This window comes from Myiozetetes cayanensis, unplaced genomic scaffold, assembly GCF_022539395.1.
Source record: "Myiozetetes cayanensis isolate MyiCay16 unplaced genomic scaffold, myiCay2020 scf6-25, whole genome shotgun sequence".
In the NCBI taxonomy this organism is placed as follows: domain Eukaryota; kingdom Metazoa; phylum Chordata; class Aves; order Passeriformes; family Tyrannidae; genus Myiozetetes; species Myiozetetes cayanensis.
In genome coordinates, this window is record NW_026087853.1 from 10697165 (window position 1) to 10714638 (window position 17474).

At 36.9% G+C, this 17474-nt stretch overlaps 1 protein-coding gene across 1 annotated transcript in view; it reads left to right on the forward strand.

Annotated features, from left to right (window-relative positions):
* The window catches only part of SETD3 (SET domain containing 3, actin histidine methyltransferase), a 64719-nt gene extending 47958 nt beyond the window's left edge, over positions 1-16761 (forward strand). Inside the window, exons 7-13 of the mRNA XM_050335187.1 lie at positions 1954-2012; positions 3859-3973; positions 8080-8154; positions 10854-11020; positions 11686-11771; positions 13477-13637; positions 14229-16761. Of these exons, the coding sequence (XP_050191144.1) occupies positions 1954-2012; positions 3859-3973; positions 8080-8154; positions 10854-11020; positions 11686-11771; positions 13477-13637; positions 14229-14672 (1107 nt within the window). The 3' untranslated portion in view covers positions 14673-16761. The remainder of the gene's footprint in view (positions 1-1953; positions 2013-3858; positions 3974-8079; positions 8155-10853; positions 11021-11685; positions 11772-13476; positions 13638-14228) is intronic.
* Positions 16762-17474: the final 713 nt, after the last annotated feature.

Here is a 17474-nt window from a genome sequence, read left to right on the forward strand (position 1 = left end):
TGCCGCGGCCGGGCCGGGCCGAGCGGCCGCGCTGTGGGGGCGCCGCCGGCAGGGGGCAGTGCCGGCCCGCGCGGCCGCCGCTGTCCGCGGGCACGGCCCGGGGGGCGGCGGGAGCGGGGATCGGAACACCGGGATGAGGGCGGGGGCTGCAGGGAACGGACAGAGAAGGATCGCGGGGCTTAAGTGTAAAATGTCTTCTGAAGGCTCGGGGTGCAGAGTGAGACCCCGAGTCCTCGCTCCGATCGCCACGGACCGCGCGGAAACGCGGTCTAAAGGGAAACGGAGGGGCTGATGCTCTCACTGTTGGTGTTTTTCCCTGCTAAATTTATCAAGCTACTGTTTATTAATTAATAATACTAACAATAAAAGTTGAAATTAAATTGTCATAAATCAATACTATACGGTGGCATTTGTTTGCGAGAATTATTTCCAGCTGAAGGCTGAGTTTCCTCGTTCGTTTCTGGACTCGGGTCTGGGCTGTGCTACTGCAGCAAAGGTGCCTCCTGAAATGTCTTGGTTTGGGTCTCAGTCCTGGGCTTGTGCTGAACGTTTTTGTGAGAAGAAGTAACTCTGTGCAATGTGTTGCTACAATTAAACTCGAAGGGATTTGTTATGCAATGACCGTGTCATCGATGTGAGTGAAAATCATACGGAAAGGCAGAGTGCTGTAAAAAAAAAAAAAAAAAAAAAAGAATGAGAGGAGGGAAAGGAGCCACGGGAATTGTTAACTTCAGTCATTTTCCGGAGAAAGCCCATCCGAAGGGTTAACCGGAGGGGCTGAGGGAGAGCAGCCACCTGGGACCTCACACCCAATTGGCAGTCTTTTGTAATATATAATTTGCCTAAAATTGCGCACTGAGCACAAGCTTTTGTTTTCTAATTGATTTACGGTTTGAGCCACTTTTACCTCATCCCCTACTGTCCTGCACACAGTGCCAGCAAGTACATTACAGTGAGAAATGATAAATTACCACACACTTGTGATGCTAATGCATCAAGAGTAAAAAACTGCTACTACATGGAGCTTCATGCATTAAGAGCGTAGCAAAGATAGAGCTGTGCAAAAAATCATTTGTATCTTCTGAAATAACCATTTGATCATTTACTTCAATTCGTCTTGGAGACCTAATTGAACCTGAAGGTTAAAATTTATGCTGTTACGGCTTTCCATTTGTGAATTGGAACAAAGTTCTAAAGGAAATGTGTGAATGTGGGCTTAAAGCTACCTGTATCTTCGATACTCTTAATAAGTTAATTAGGAAAGTAACAGGTATCACAGCTTCTTAAAGCCTTTAGAAATTAAATATTTGCTTATTAATGACATCTGCGGTATGCATTCTCAAATGACTCCACTTTTAGATAGGAGTGTGTGTAGATAGCTTTATGTAGATACTGTCTAATCAGTGTTTTTCACCAGAGCTATTTAAATATTTTAATCTGTTTTTGTTTCAAAGGTATAGTGCAACTTTTACTGAATAACACTATTATAGGTATCAAGGGAGGATTGAAAACCTTGTATAATATTTCTTGGGTTTGTGAAATACCTTCCTGATATCCCAGAGGAGAGGAAAATGTGGAAGTTGGTGAAAGCTAATGTACTCTTGTTGTGGGATTTCTTTCCTCCACTGTGCATCAAGGGCTGGATTTTGTTTTACCTTCACATACTCGGTCCACCTTAAATTTTTTTTATTTTTGTTCAATGTCTGTGGGTTCCAGTCTTGAAATATGAAGAAACAGATTTATGGCGGCTGCTGGGCACAACAAATTAAGTTGACAGTGATGTATGAGAGCATAATAGCATGATGATCCCTCTGTAGCGCGGCTGGACGCCTCCTGCTTCATTTGGCTCTTGTTAGGATCTGTTAGGCAGCTAAATAATGAAATTCTGCTGACTGATTTCTGATTTCTCTTTTCTTCCTCTTTTCACCTTTTTATGCAACTTACATTTTGCAGACCCATCCTAATGCCAGCAAACTGCCCTTAAAGGATTCTTTCACTTATGACGACTACAGGTTGGTCTGTCTTTTAATTCTTCTTTTTTTTCTTTCTTTCTTTTCTTTTTTTAATATGGTGAACTGTGGGGCCTGGAAATTCTTCATTAGTGGGAAAGCCCTATTGTTACTGAAATGTTAATTGTAGGATTTGATACCAATACACCTCCTTAATGAAGAAGAAAGTAAAATAAATATGTGGATTTTAATTGTTACAAAGGAATAGTCATTATGAGCAGTTAATTTAGCTAACTGGCACTCATAGTCTGAGATGACTAATGTAATTCTTTGTTTCTTAAGAAAATAATTCAGCTGATGTTTTAGGAGTTTTGGGGAAATTTTTTTTAAAATTTTTTTTCTTTTTTTATAAAAGCCTTTACCACCACATAGTAGTAAAAACTAATATCTAGAACTGTTGCTTTTGAGCAGGAGAGCTGGAGAAAAGAAGTTGTTCACATGAAGCATGAGTGTCACTTGGAGGTGCTATAAGGGGTGACAAATTTAAGATAAAAAGAATAATAATTCAGATAATGAGAGCTTTAATTCTGTTAAATGATTAAAAGAGCATGAATAAAAGGCATTCATGAGGGATTTTTTAGCCTAGTTGTACTGCTGGGTAAGTCTGTGAAACTAGAATTTCGAAAGCACATCTCCTTGACTTACAAGGTCACCGAGAAACATGCCAACTTATATGTGAAGTGGTCTAAACTTTTACAGATAAATTACAACAATTAACAAGAAACATATTGCTATTATATTTCAAACAGTGTTTGTTTATCAAAATTATCCACAGTTTTAAATTTCTTTTTAGAAATTAGGTAGATTCCAGTTTGACACTGTCTTTCTAAGCAATCTGTAGTCCTTCTGAAGAAATCCTTCTGAAAGTCTAATTCTATATATTAAATATGTGTTAGTAGTGGAGTCTATGGGAATTAAATTTATTTTGACCTTCTCCTGGTGGCATTCCTTTTTTTTTTCCCCTCCAAAAAAACCACAACACATAGATGTATTAAGGCCAGAACGTGGTGAAACTAAAATTCTTTTTTCCTTTGATTTTTAATATTCATTTCTTGTCAAGATAAAATAAAAAATTAAATTTTTAAAAATACTGAAATGTTAAGCTTTTATAAAGATTTTTATGTTTAAATAGGTAGCTGTCATTTCATTTACTTAACCTGACTTAGAAGAGTTTTGAATGATGTCCATGTGCTCTTTTCATGCTTTTTACCTGGATATCTCTTTGGAATATTGCAGATTTTTTTTCTTCTCAGTTCTGTTGAGTAGAAAATTTAGCAGTACTGATCTAAGCCAAAAGCTTACAAACTGAAGAGAAACACTTACCAAAATACCATGCACATGTCAGGTGGTGACACTGGTTTCCAGTTCGTTCAGTACATAAGGTTTTTAGAGAGTGAGGGGAAGAATACACCCTGGCTCTTACAAGAGTCTACACACAGGTGAGAGTTCCTGCTGCTGAGCAGTGAACTGCTCTGAACCCTTCAGGAATAGCTGACCCCAGGTATGGGATGTGTAGTGGGAGATAGTGTGCAGTGAAGGGCTGGGGAAGCAGAAGATGATGTAGGAGTGGATCCTGGCTGGAGAATGGAACCAGTGGAAGGTATGAAGGTTCTCTTGCAACGAACACTGAAGAGAGGATTTGGTCTGTGTATATGTCTTGGAAACCTGGAAGTTGCTGCTTTTCCTGCAAGTGATATCTCCTTCTGTAATGCCTATAGTCAGTGTGATCTTTAAGAAAGATCTTGAAGTTTGGAAACTCCAAGTCTTAATGCTTGCTTCAGGTGGGACTATGGCCAATCTTATTTTATTGTTTTGAACATTGACCATCTACTGTTTTTAACTTTTACAGATGGGCGGTTTCCTCTGTTATGACACGACAGAACCAGATTCCAACAGAGGATGGTTCCAGAGTTACACTTGCTCTGATACCTTTATGGGACATGTGTAATCATACTAATGGACTGGTAAGGATTTCTTCAGTGTTGCTGAAAGACTTTAGGGCTTAAGTGTTAAGCCTTTCAACTGCTGTAGAACAGTTTAGTAATATTTTGCATTATGGTTCTTAACACAGGTATATTATCTTCCCAAGTGACCCTAAAAACCCAGTATCTGAAAGAAAGGTTTGTCAGTTTCTCAAATGTTTAATGATAGCTTTTCAGGGACAGCTTTGTTCATCTAAACAAAACTTTACAGTGATTGGATACTTGTGTAAAGTTAGGTCTTATATGCATGTTATATACCTAGATGTACTTTTAAAAGTTTTCATTAATACCTTTTTTTCCAGACAAGCCTGAATAGTCTCCTGACATGGACCTTTTTTTTTTTTAATGGGCTGAAAATGGTTCTCAATACTGGACAGATTTGTTCTGAGAACAGAAAGCAGACATTGATGGAGGTTGCCTCTTGTAGCTACCACGAGGGAAAGTGGTTAGAGATTTGCAACTAAGAAATACTGCCTGCTCTCCTAATCATGCCCAAAGAGCCTTGTTATGGAGAAGGCAACAAGAAGAACAAAGCCTGGTTCAACAAAAACAGTACATCTGTTACTACATCAAAGAAACAAAATGCAAAAATACTACTTTAGGGCATATTAAACATTTAAAAGGTGACATATGTATATAGAAAGTCAGACCTGCTGACATTTTGGCTTACGTGCACTAGTTCAGAGAATGAGTTCCTGATTTCATTAACAGGCCAGGTAATGCTGAAGTGAGGAAATGGAAACCCAGAAGAGCGTAGCTTATCAATGTTATTTAGTCATGCTCATATACACTTCAAAATTCATACCCTCTAATTGTGTTTTCAGTAGATAGTATTATTTATTGTAAGCACTGAATATGACCATACTATTCAAGTCATCTGGTTCTTTTGTGGGAGAGTTGACCCGAGCGTTAGGACAGCAGTGTGTGTTAGTGTTGTTGGTGTACGTAAAGTCTGTTTAAAATGAATAAATTGTAAAACAAGTTGTTTTTCACTTGACATTTAGCTAATTTAGTGTTAACTAAGAGTGTACCAATTACAGCATGGTAGGCTAGGCTACAAAGTTGCAAGTGTTTGGGGTTGTTTATTTATTTATTTTTCCTTATTACAAGGTGATTACATGTTGTTCTTTAACAATGATTCTTGCCTTTGCCTATTTGTTACGCAATCTCACAGCTTTAATTTAGAAATAAAGTTCATATGAGAGTCTCCAGTATAAAGAAAATTGCTTAAAATTCAGAAGTGTGTATTTTTGTAATATAGGTTGTAGCTGCAAGCATCAGTACTTCCTGTACTCTTTTCCTGCTGGGCATCTCTTTTAGATGCTTTTGCAGAGACTTGTCTGTATTCATTAGACAACTCTTAATGAATGCCTTCAAAGTTGGGATTAGAGGAAAGAGGAAGAGAATTAAGGTTCTGGGAGGGAAAAAATTAAGTAGCATATATTAAAAGAGCAGCTATTTATGTTGTTTTACTCATTCAAACTTCTATTTAAATTGATAAAGTAATTTTTATTTTTATTATGCTCTTTAACAATGGGTTTGATATAGAGCCAACCTCTGGAGCCAGGCTTGCTAATATAGTAGTAGATCAGGACTGGAAGCATTTTTTCATGCTGAAATATATCCTAGAGGGCAGGGGGGGTTGTGCTGAACTTAAATATTTTGTACGTGTGTATAGAATTCAGTCATTTATTTCATATTTCTACAGAAAATAGTTTAAGTGGATATACATTTAGTAATTATAGAAAACTGTAATATTGCTAATGTGTTAAGAAAAGCTACTAAACAATTTTTGTTGTGTGCTAGTTGCCATGTACTATTAGAAATAGGAGGGGGGAACTGCTAAGATAACTGTAAGCTGTCTGTATTGTAGTTTATGTTATTGTAGAGTGAGATGAAGGTGGACTCTGCTCTAATCATAGCAAATCCCTTTAAAATACATGAAGGGAATCGTTATTCATTGCAGGAGAGTAAGAAAAGATGGCACTGAATGCACCCCTGTCTAGTTTATTCCAAATGTAGAGCTGAAATACTTCTTGAGTCAATCAGCTACAGTATGTCCCTGTTCTCACTTAATTCCACAGGGCCTCTTTCCATGAGCTAGATAATAAAATACTCTATGGATTTTAACTGGAGCTAGGTCCATCCAGCTTTTTGTTGCTTCTGACACTATTAATTAGATCAACCTGCCTCTAAGAACTATTTCAAAATGGTTGTCTTCCTGCATTTCTCATTGTTATTCTTTAGTGGGATTGTATTTTGACAGTCAGAGGTTGATTACCAGTTCTGACAGAGCTTTGAATAAGCTACATTCTGCCTATTGGGCTGGGTCCATCCTTAATCACTGACCAAGCAGACTATTGCATGCTTTATACACAACTTGAAATTCATGTATCAGTCTGCTTCAGAAATAAACTGAAGGGATGCAATTTGTCAGCTATCATGTGGGAAGAGAAGTAAACACCCTGTTAATTCTCTTACGTGACTGCTATTAAAAGAAAGAGGAAATAAGAGTCTAGCACTCCATTATGCTTTGTAGAAAAATCTTTCAGAAGTGCTGCTGGGTTTTGTGCAGGTTTTTTTTTTGTTTGGTTGATTTTAAGGCAAAAATAAATTTTAAAAAATCAGTGCTCTAGTGAAGCATGCTTGAACTGACAGAATCCTCCTCTTAAAATACTGGAGTTTCCCTAGTCTGTGAAAGCCTCCTGTTCCACCAGCATTTCAAGGGACGGGAATGGACTTTTCACATTCAGAACTGTTTCACTGAGTTTAAACACTAAGTAAATTTCAGGATAGGTCAAGAGTTCCTTTTTTTGAATGACAGGTGTTCAAATACTACAGCTTGTGTTTCTCAGTGGGCTGAATTGCATGGCTCTCATGTTCTCTTCTGATCTCAACATACCACAAACCCATTAGTGGACCTGCAGTGGTGGCACCCACACGCAGAGGGTTCTGCAGGTGTCTGCAGGGCTGGCCTTCCTGTGCTTGGGGCTACCATTTGGGATTTGCTCCATCGGAGGCAAGTTCCCCAGGCTCACTTTGAAATCACTGTTTTGGCTGACAAATGCACATTTGATGATGCAAGCAGTGTGAAACTATTAATGTGCAAGCCACCAACCAGACTTTCAAAATAATCTGTGGAGTTCTGTCTTTGGACAAGCTGTATCCAAGATGGGAATCAGGGTATACCGCAACTCGCGTCAGTCAACTTACAAAAAAAGTATGTTTTCATTTTCAAAGGCTGAGGGAGAATCTTTGGCTACTTCCAGTTTTTTCCCCAGGCCAAGAGCTTATTTTTCCATAAGTCAGCTCCGTCAGTACTGAATTCAGACTACCTACCAAAGAAGTTGCTCTCTGATTTTTCAGCAGCTCATGTTCCATCCTGTGGCTTCATCTTTGGCAATAATATTCAAGAACATGCTGTTTGTCGCTTTATAAAAATATTGCATTTTTAGAGTAGCTTTACTTGTTAGTGTGACCCCTTTACAGTGTAGTAATTGTTTTTGGAAAAATACAGGTTTGTTAAGACAGTTTATCCTCTTCCGTTGCCTGCTACCATCACAAAAATCCTTTTAGCATTTTAAGAGTATTACTTAACTTTTAGATAAAGGGATTATTTTCAAGTAAATTATAATTCTCTGAAGATTGTATCCCCTAAAGATCCATAGTTATCTAATCCTTTTTCATTGAGAGATCAAAAATGTGTTGGCAGTTGAAGGATAAAGCACAGCATATAGAGCTGTCAGTGCCTTGCTCCCTTGGGCCTCATGGGAATGACTGCAAGCTCCAGAACTTTATAACAAACTGCTGGCTTTAGCATGGCGCTTTGTCTGTGGCCTTTGGAGGCTACTTCCCTCAGAGCTTTCTACTCACTTCAGGTAGGTTATTTCTTTTAATGCAAAGATTTTTTAAAAAGAGATTGCTCAGGAGTTGTAGAGCCAACACTACCAGCTATATTCTGTCATGCAGAGAAAGAAATGTATGCTATTTCTATTGTTATTATCTATTTCCAATACAACATTTTGTCAATGGTGGGAGAGAGAAATATAAAATGCTAAAAGTGCTTTTCTCACTCTTTCCTTGGATAGATCACTACAGGCTACAATCTAGAAGATGACCGGTGTGAATGTGTAGCACTTCAAGATTTCAAGGCTGGAGAACAGGTAGTGTGAACAGTTATCTACATAATTGATCTTTCATTAAGTTCTGTGGACACTTGGTAACTCCCTACAAAATTTTAATAACAGAGTGGTGTGGGTTAAACCGTACTACATTTTAATTTTAATATGCCGTGTTAATTCTGTGTGAAAATAGTACCAAACTAAAGAAGTGTACATTTTTCAGAATAAAATAGTTTCTATCACTTGGTAGAGCCCCAACTATAGGAGAGTTTTATTCCTCATATTTTAGAGAACTAGTTGAAGTATCTAATCACTGGTAAGTGCACATACACAGGCATCAGGCTTGATATTCTGGAGGAGCTTAATAAAAGGCCGTTTGCAAAGGATTAAAGATAAATATTTTTTAGATTTGGAGCAGGACTTGTCTGCAATAGTAGATTGTAGAGTCTTTCTTAACAACTTAGTTGGCTTGTTTCTTGTTAGTCTTCATTCATTTACGAGGTGAAATGCAGTACAGTTGCCAGTCATTTTGCCATGTTGTCATTGTCATGCTCAGTGAAAACGAGAAAGGACCTAAAAATATACTCCCTCCTTCTCACACAGGCATGCATGAATTTACCTCTTCACCCTGAAACACGGGGAGAGTCTTGTAAAGATGCATGGAACAGTTCAGTATTTTGATCAGAACTGCTAAGAAACAAGAACAAGTGTTCTAACTAGTGATGCATTGAAGACAGTGGTTCCAGGAGTGTAGGAAATCTCCTGTGTTGTGTCAGCAGACACCCTAAACCCTCAAGTAGCACTCCTTTTCTCTCCTACTTGTGCAACTGCAGTCAGCATGGCCAGACAAAGGCTTTGTCTATGAAACATTCTGAAATGCTTTATAACTCAGTCTCTGAGTTATTACCTTTACTGTATTATCTTGCCAGTCTTACAATTTATAGTATTTTGGGTTTTGTTTTTCTTATGTATTCTTATCATTTTTAGTACGGAAGTGCCTGGAATTTTTTTTTAATATGTCTTTCCAGAGGTATATTTATCCTCATTGCTATGCTGGGGTTTACAGTGGTTGTGTATTTTTGCTCTCAGAATTTGTTATGGTAGTCAAATATTTGCTGTTTTTTCCAATAGTGGTATGATGAGTTAAAAGAGGTCCACAGTTTTTCCAGAAGTGATCCAATTTATAATTTTTCCACAACTGGCAATGGATGTGTCATATAGCTGTTCTGGCTGCTCTCTCTATTTCAATTACAGAGGCTTCCTCTATTTCAGTTTTATTTTAGTAGTTTCACTTTGTCTCCTATTTATCAGGGTTGGGTTTTTTTTTAAATTTCTGTGCAAACTTTAATTGTTAGTGACATCTTTAAAGCACTGTAATTATATAATGCTTCAGTCCTTTAATATACTGTGCAGATGTTATTTCTTACAGTTTCAACAAGAAGAGTGTATGATCCATGCTTTTACTACTAAAAAATATGAGGCAGCAAAGTCCACAGAATCTATCTGTGGCCAGCCGCTGGCCTGAAATAAAGCAACTTTCTCATTCTGTTAAATCAAATTTTTTCTAAAACAGTCTTGGGGCATAATAGCATACTGTGTAATCTACATATGATATGTGACTTTTAGTTTAATATGAGATGTATCACATTAGTTTTAAAACTTGAGAGGGTTAGCAGCTCTTTCCTTAACTGCTGCCTTATTATACCTGGTCAGGTCACATGTTCATCATACGAGTGTGTTACAGTATAATGTTTACTATAATTTAATATCATACTTAAGCATTTAGTGCTTAGGATAAATAGTTCTAATATAAAATTGAAAACAAAGAAAGTAAATGGCATCATTGCTGTTATTGAGCCCTTTAGAGAGCACTGTGCCTTTCTTTGTCAGCTAGAGAGGAATGGAAGCTTGCAGGCATCCAGAGCATTGCTGTACCCTGAGGTTCAGAAAGGAGTTCTGTAACTGTTGAAACTTCCTTTTCTAATTGACAATTCTGTTATCAAACACAAGTGGGAAAATATCCTCTTGATGTGGGAGAAGACAATTGCTACTCTGACCTCTAGTCCCAAGCATGCACTTCATACAGCCTAGCCCTGAGTTAAACACATTCTGCAGGTTATATTTAGGAACTTCTTTTTTAATGTGAAATAATGTAACCTGTGTGCTTTAGATAAAAGAGTTCATAGTAAAAGGCAGAAATAAGTACTGCCTGAACACAGCTCAGATCTCTCCGTATGATACGCTGTGGTATATCCATAGCTTAAGGTAACATTAAAATGAAAGCAAAGTTGATCCATCAGTAGTATAGGTTATTCCTTTGGGTGGACATTTGGCTGGGGAAAATGACTCCAGAAACACCATTTCTTTTAAGGGCCCCTCCTTGTCTTTTATTTTTTTAGCCTTTATAAGGCATAGGACCTTTGAAAGCTTATTTCCATATACTGATACTTTATGACAGCATGAGGAAACAAAACATTTTTATTTTAAAGTGTAGAGTAAGAACTTCTCTCAAAATCTCTGTTACATAGATATGTTTAAATCTACCTCTAAAGTATAATTGCCGCATTGTATACAGCATTTGAGTCTATACCAGAAAACAAAGCATGTTTCTTTATATAACCAAATATACCTTGTACTCAGAATAGTAACTCTATTGGGAAATAACTTTCAAATTATGTCACTTTTGTGAGCTGATCTTAAGCTTTTTTCCTGTCCCTTCACTTCTCTTTTCATCCTTCTAGATTTACATTTTTTATGGCACTCGGTCAAACGCTGAATTTGTGATCCACAGTGGTTTTTTCTTTGATAATAATTCACATGACAGAGTGAAAATAAAGCTTGGCGTGAGTAAAAGTGACAGGCTGTATGCTATGAAGGCAGAGGTCTTAGCTCGTGCTGGTATCCCAACGTAAGTAAAACACAATGCCGTGGGTTTTTTAAAACGTTTCCAAGGTATATATTGTCCAGTAAAGCATATATAACACTGTTCTGTGATAGTTTTCTTAGGTCTAATATTTCTCCTGTTTGTATAACAAATTAAAGTTATTGTAATAATATTTACAGAAGTTCTCTGAGCTATATTATCATCTAATTTGAACCATATATAAGAAGAAAAAGCCTTTGCTTCAATAACCATTTTAACAAAAAACAGAGAAAAGATTAATTTGAAGCAATCTGTGGTTTTTCTTTCTTTTCTGTCCCTTGCAGACATACTACAATGCTCAGTATGTGAATCACAGCATTTTCCTTTAGTCTTTTCAGTCCAGAGGGTACTATTAGGAGCAGCAGACATGAAACATTGCATTTTCATGAATTTATTATGAAAGCCGTGTAAAATAATTTTAAGTGTAAAATTGTAGATATAATTATTCTTTTCAGAAATTTCTTTTCTCTTCAATTTCCCAGGTTAGGGAAGCTTTTCAGCTTGAACTAATATTACCTGCTCTTTTTCAAAGTTACTTTTGTAACAGTACATTTCTTGTATACTTTAGGTTCTTTTATGTTGAAATAAGTTCAAAGATATGACAATTGGACTTGCATTTACTGTTGTTGTATGATTATTTCTTTTATTAGTTCTAGTGTTTTTGCCTTGCACTCCACTGAGCCTGCAATCTCTGCCCAGCTTTTGGCCTTCCTTCGAGTGTTTTGTATGAGTGAAGGTAGGATGTTTTATGAAGATAACCTAATTTATGTTTGTCTTATTGTGGGGGTTTTTTTGGTTGCTTTTTTGGTAGCACAGAAATTGATAGACATTTATATAAAACATTAAGCTAGAAGATTGGAAAAGTTGAGGAGTTTAAGTTACAAAGGAATCTATAAGCTAGTGAGAAACCTAATTTTTAGCTATGCTTTCTGAGGGAATATTTCAGTAACTCCTAAAGCATGAGATGATACAATTTTTTATTTCTTTTAATCTCCCAGGCTGTTGTGAATGAGTGAGCTTTCAAGCTTGATCTCTAGTTCTTAGGTTTCAAAACAGTTCATGGAACAAGATCATGCAAGGCCTAGGGGTTTACATGCTTAAAATCATAGCATATTAGCCATCACTGCTGGAATCATTTAAGTATGGAATTGGAATATTCTGTACCGTAGGAGAAATATGGAAGAGACATTTCAAAGTTGAGTATTTTCAATATTTTGGTAATTCTTAATTTAAAACCATTTTCTGTATTTGCAAACTGCACTGTTTCTCTTATGTTACTTTTTTGAGGGGGTAAAAATATGTGTGTAATTAATAAATATTCACCTAATTTTTGCATAGTATTCATAATGGCTGCTTGCTGGTTAGATGCAGCTTTGAAGGTTATAGGTGTGACCAATTTGTCATGACAGTGAGAGAGTTCCCTTGCAGTTAGGGAAACTGTGCAGGTGATGTGGATTTTAGTACCAGTAAGAATATTGAAGTTGTTGAGTTTTTGCATATGCTGTATTTGCTTTCTTTAATAAAACCAGCATACCTTATTTAGTGTCGTGTCTTCAGTTCCTCCTGTCATTCATCTTTTAGACTTTTTAAGAAATTAGGATATACTAGAATAGTTCAGTCGGAAGGGAGCTACAACAGTCATCTATTCCAATTGCCTGACAGTTCTGGGAAGTAAATTCAAGTAAAGAAAATTTTAGGATGCTGATGAGGAAGTGAATTTTGGCTTGGAGAGGAAGATATATCCAGTGAACATTTTAATTTCATTTCTCTAGTATATGATTGTGCTCAGTTTATTCATATGTCTTATATACTGCATAAGAAGATATCAAGAATCTACATGCAAGCTCTTAGTGAAGTTTGTGATAACTGCTTTGCAGGAGTGAAATTTATTAATTGAAAGATTAATGGAATTTGTCTAATGTCAAGGAGTTGATTAAATGTTTTCTGCTCTGTGTGAGGTTTGATGGATGTCTTTTCTGACCACCTGTAGGAAGTTTCTGCTACTGAAAAAGGTTATCAAAACAATGGGAAAAATAATTCCACTGCTATTTACATGCTCTCTGGCCTATTTCTTTTATTATCAAAAAGTTCACCGAACTCTTTAAACATTTAGTCTCTTTTGTTTATCAAGTATTTTACAAAACATTCCATCTCACTGTCACAGGCTTATGCTGTGTGTGAGAGGCTGTGATTTATAAAGTATCTTTATTTCCAAGTGGAGCAGAATGCCCATTTTCTGCTGGTCTCAAGACTTTTAGTTGTCTCTTTGAGGCCACCCTAGAAATAGCCAGCATAACTGATAATTCTTATTTGAGGAGAGGATTATTTTTGTTAGCTACTCAAAGCTGTACAATTGAAAATAAATTTTACTGCAGTTTGTCAACTGACAAAAGTGAATGATGAGATTGTTTTTTAACAGATTGGTTTTGTACTTATTGCAGAAGAGCTGAAGGAACACTTGATAGGTGAGCATGCCATTGACAAAATCTTCACTCTGGGGAACTCTGAGTTTCCTGTTAGCTGGGACAATGAAGTTAAACTTTGGACATTCCTAGAAGCCAGAGCATCCCTTCTTTTGAAAACCTATAAAACAACTGTGGAGGTAAAATTATCATTATGTGTAATTTAAGTGTCTGAACTGTTGTGTGTTCTGTCCTTCATCTTGTCTTTGCAAACTTCAATCTGAATGTTAGTATGTAATTCGTTCTGTACTTTTTAAAGTGTAGAAAGAGTTTTGCATTATCTAAGGAAAATCAAATAAGGTTGCAAAAAAGAAAATTTGGTTAATGTAATTTTGTTAATGTATTTTTTCTTTGATTCTCCAGATAGAGACTATCTGCTTTTTTCTCTGCAAATAAAATGGGGAATCAGTTTCAACTTGTTGTCTGGAGTTGCATCCTCCAGACTGCAAAGTAATGCACTACTATTGCAAGTGTATAAGTAAAACTATATGTTGCATAAATTTGTGAAGTCACCTGACTTCACTTGTTGTCAGAGTGATTTATGGAGAGAAATTTTGGACTCCTTTATGAATTCATGACAAATTTTATTGGGACTCCTTGCAGACCCCTTCATGTCCCTTTGCCTCAGCCTGGGGATCCTGGTGTCACTGTTAACAGAAAGAGAGGAGAGGTGAAGGATTGTTCTATTGTGTTGGTTGTTACTAACAAACCTGCTTTTTCTTTTCTAACAGGGTGATAAGTCCTTCTTGGAGACTCATGACCTCACTCCACATGCGGTCATGGCTATCAAATTGCGCTTGGGTGAAAAAGAGATCTTGGAGAAAGCAGTGAAGAGTGCGGCTGCCAGCCGAGAGTATTATACCAAACAAATGGCAGATGGAGCTCCGCTTCCTAAATATGAAGAGAGCAATATTGCCTTGTTGGAGAACACTGTGGCAGACTCTAGACTCCCTATTGTCCTGAGAAACCTAGAAGATGTGGAAGAGCAAGGGGACTTAAAGATTGATGAAGCCATTGATGCTGAAGTCACAGAGAATGGGTTTGTAAACGGTGAAAACTCTCTATTTAATGGGACCAAATCTGAAAGTGAAAATTTAAATAAAGAGAAAAGCAACAGAGGGACTGAAGCTGCCAAAGAATCTTCTTCAGAAAGTAATGATGAGGTTAAAGAATAGTCCTAAAATTTTACTTTCTTGTGAAATTAAACTAGATGAAGTTTATGAACAGTGCATTTATGTTGGTGTGTTTCTTTGTTAACATTTCTCTTTCTGCAGAGAAAAATGGTTTTGCTGCTTTATATAAAATTGAATTTTAAGTTATTTAAAAGATTTAGCATCCCTTTTCAATTAAGATTGCCATCTTGCTTTCAGGCAAAAACTGGGGAAAGAGGTGCCTTTGGAAGATTTTGCAGCCCTTTGTTGAACCAAATGTATTTTCTTCCTGGGGAAGAATTAAGCTCTTCTATCTGCTGTGCGTTTGTTGTTCTGTCACTCTGACTACCGAAATTAAAAGCTTGCACTTCCTCCTGCCAAGAAAAGCAGAAGGCAGGACTGACTCGGTATTCAGCATGAAGGTGGGAGAGCAGTACAGCAGAAAACTGCATGAGAGGATCAGAAACTTGGGAGACTGGAGGAAAACCTGTTTAAAATCAGGTGTACCAGTCCAGAAAAAGGTAAGGTGGCAACCTTATGATTGGTAGTTTTAAATGTTGATGAGAATCCAAATTGTATACACTTTAAGTGATCTCTGAAGATTTCAGTTTACTTTGTCTTCTGTTTACTGTATAAAAGTATCTCATCTTCTTCAGTCAGAGTTAGGCTGCTACAGTACAACATTCACCAACTTTTAAAGGCTGACTACTTTTTATTTCCAGGCAGTACCTTTTATTTACAAGGTTGGCAGAGCTTCTGGAGGTTTTGAAAGCAGATAGGCCAAGCCACAGCTTTAAACTGTACTCATCAAAGTGAGGTCGCTTCCCAGCTTCTTCAGGTTTTCACAACTAGCTAGAGATTTTCAAAGCTACACTTTTGACTAAACCATTATTAAAAGGAAAATATTATTAATATTCCTGTCTGCTACTCCTTTATTTCTGTGGTGTAGGATGTAACACTGAATGTGACAATGGTTGCCTGATCTTACTCAGCTTCATTTTTTGGTTAAGATATTAATTGATACTGCTTTCTCAAAGGAAATGGCAAACAGGCTGATGTAATTTTGGCCCAAGTCCAGACACAGCCAAATATGCCTTGAACTTTGCCATTTAGATTGTGTCTTCATCTGATGCACATTTCTTGGGTACCTTCACAGGTTAAGCAGGTCTACTGTCACCAGCAGTTTTGGTCACCCTCATCTTGTATGTTTTAACTTCTCGGTGGAAACAATACAACCCTAGCACTGTGCAATATCAGAACAAGGGTAATTCCAAGGCTTGACTTTGAAATTACCTGGGTATTGGGAGGAGAGGAGGGTGGAATATTTTTATTTTGTTGATGAATTTAGAGGAGTATAAAGTGATTTAATTCTGTTCTCAATATTAAGGACTTTGTCTTTTGCCTTTGTATCCTTAAGTTCACAATAATGGATAGAATGGAAAGCTTGGACAGATGTTTAAAGCTCAATAGAGGTTGCGAACTGCTCATCCAAGATCAGTTGCAGTAAAATGTCTTTTGGCATATTCATAGTTTTATTACATTTTACTTCTTTTATACTGCAACTTGGAAAGTGTGCTTTTGCATCAGTGTTTGGTGCAATACACGCCTAAGTAGTGACTTTCAGGTTGTCATAGCAGTTCTGGTGTTCAGCTAGTACCAGTGCGGGGAAAACAGAAAAAATAGTTTTTTAAAAAATATTTCACTAAGAATGGCACGTTGCCATTGCACCTTGGATATTGCTTCATCACTAACAAGATGCTGGACCAGTATTTTTGTAACTATATGCTGCCTTTGGTAGAATGTTATGAATTGTTGTCTTGACAATTTAAATGTCATACAAAAGTCATTACATTTCGGTTTCTATTAGGACCAATATTCCATTTCTGTTTCTGCCACTTACATTGCACAACATTGTACTAGATATTATGATGCAATTTTGAAACTAGCCTTCCCTGAAAATTATAACTGTAATTCAGAATTTAAATGCTTCGACTCAATCTGATACACTGTATTTTGTTCCAGTGTTTGCTAATATCTATGGCTTAGCAAAGCCTGTGGTCACCACAGGACAGAATGTGTGGGTTTTCTTGAATAAAATATAGTTTACCATGTCTTCACTAGTGAGTGTATTATACAACCAAAACCTCTACCTGCTACTGATTGCTGTATCTTTTGGGGTTTGTGGGAAGAGGAATACCTGTCCAGGTATACAGATAAAGATTAAAGGAGAAATAGCTGGGGGAAGGGGGGAGGGAAGAAAAAGAAAAATATCCTAGTTCTAAACAGAAAGGGAAAGTGTTCTATTGAGTGCATGGTCAAATTCTTACTTTTCATTTGTTAGTGTTACTTAGAAAAATATGTTACACACAATAAAAACAGTGCGTAATCTAATATTGTAATTTGCATTTTTCCTCTATGCATATGATGGTTCCTCAGAAGCACTAACCTAAAACTTAAGCTTTTGAAAACTGAGGTGGAAACAAAAAAAAAATTGGCACTGATGAGCCCTTATTACCATCTGTCATGAAAACAGACCTTTCAAAGCATTTTAAAGTTAACTTTCTTCATAATGTTTGGTTAAGAGGCTGTTCACACTAATCCCAGGCTAAATGCCAAATCTTGCTTCTGTTTAGCTATCTAAAGTATTCCTGTAAGAAAGACATCACTTGGATTTCTCGGACTGTTCTCCAAAAGCAAAACAGGGAAAAAAACCCCACCTTTTGAATTTTACATGAACCTACCTACTGATAAATGGTTTCCCTAACAACCTATAACTAGTTTGGCTCTGTATGTGAGATGGTGTCCATATCCCTCTGTTGATAAAGT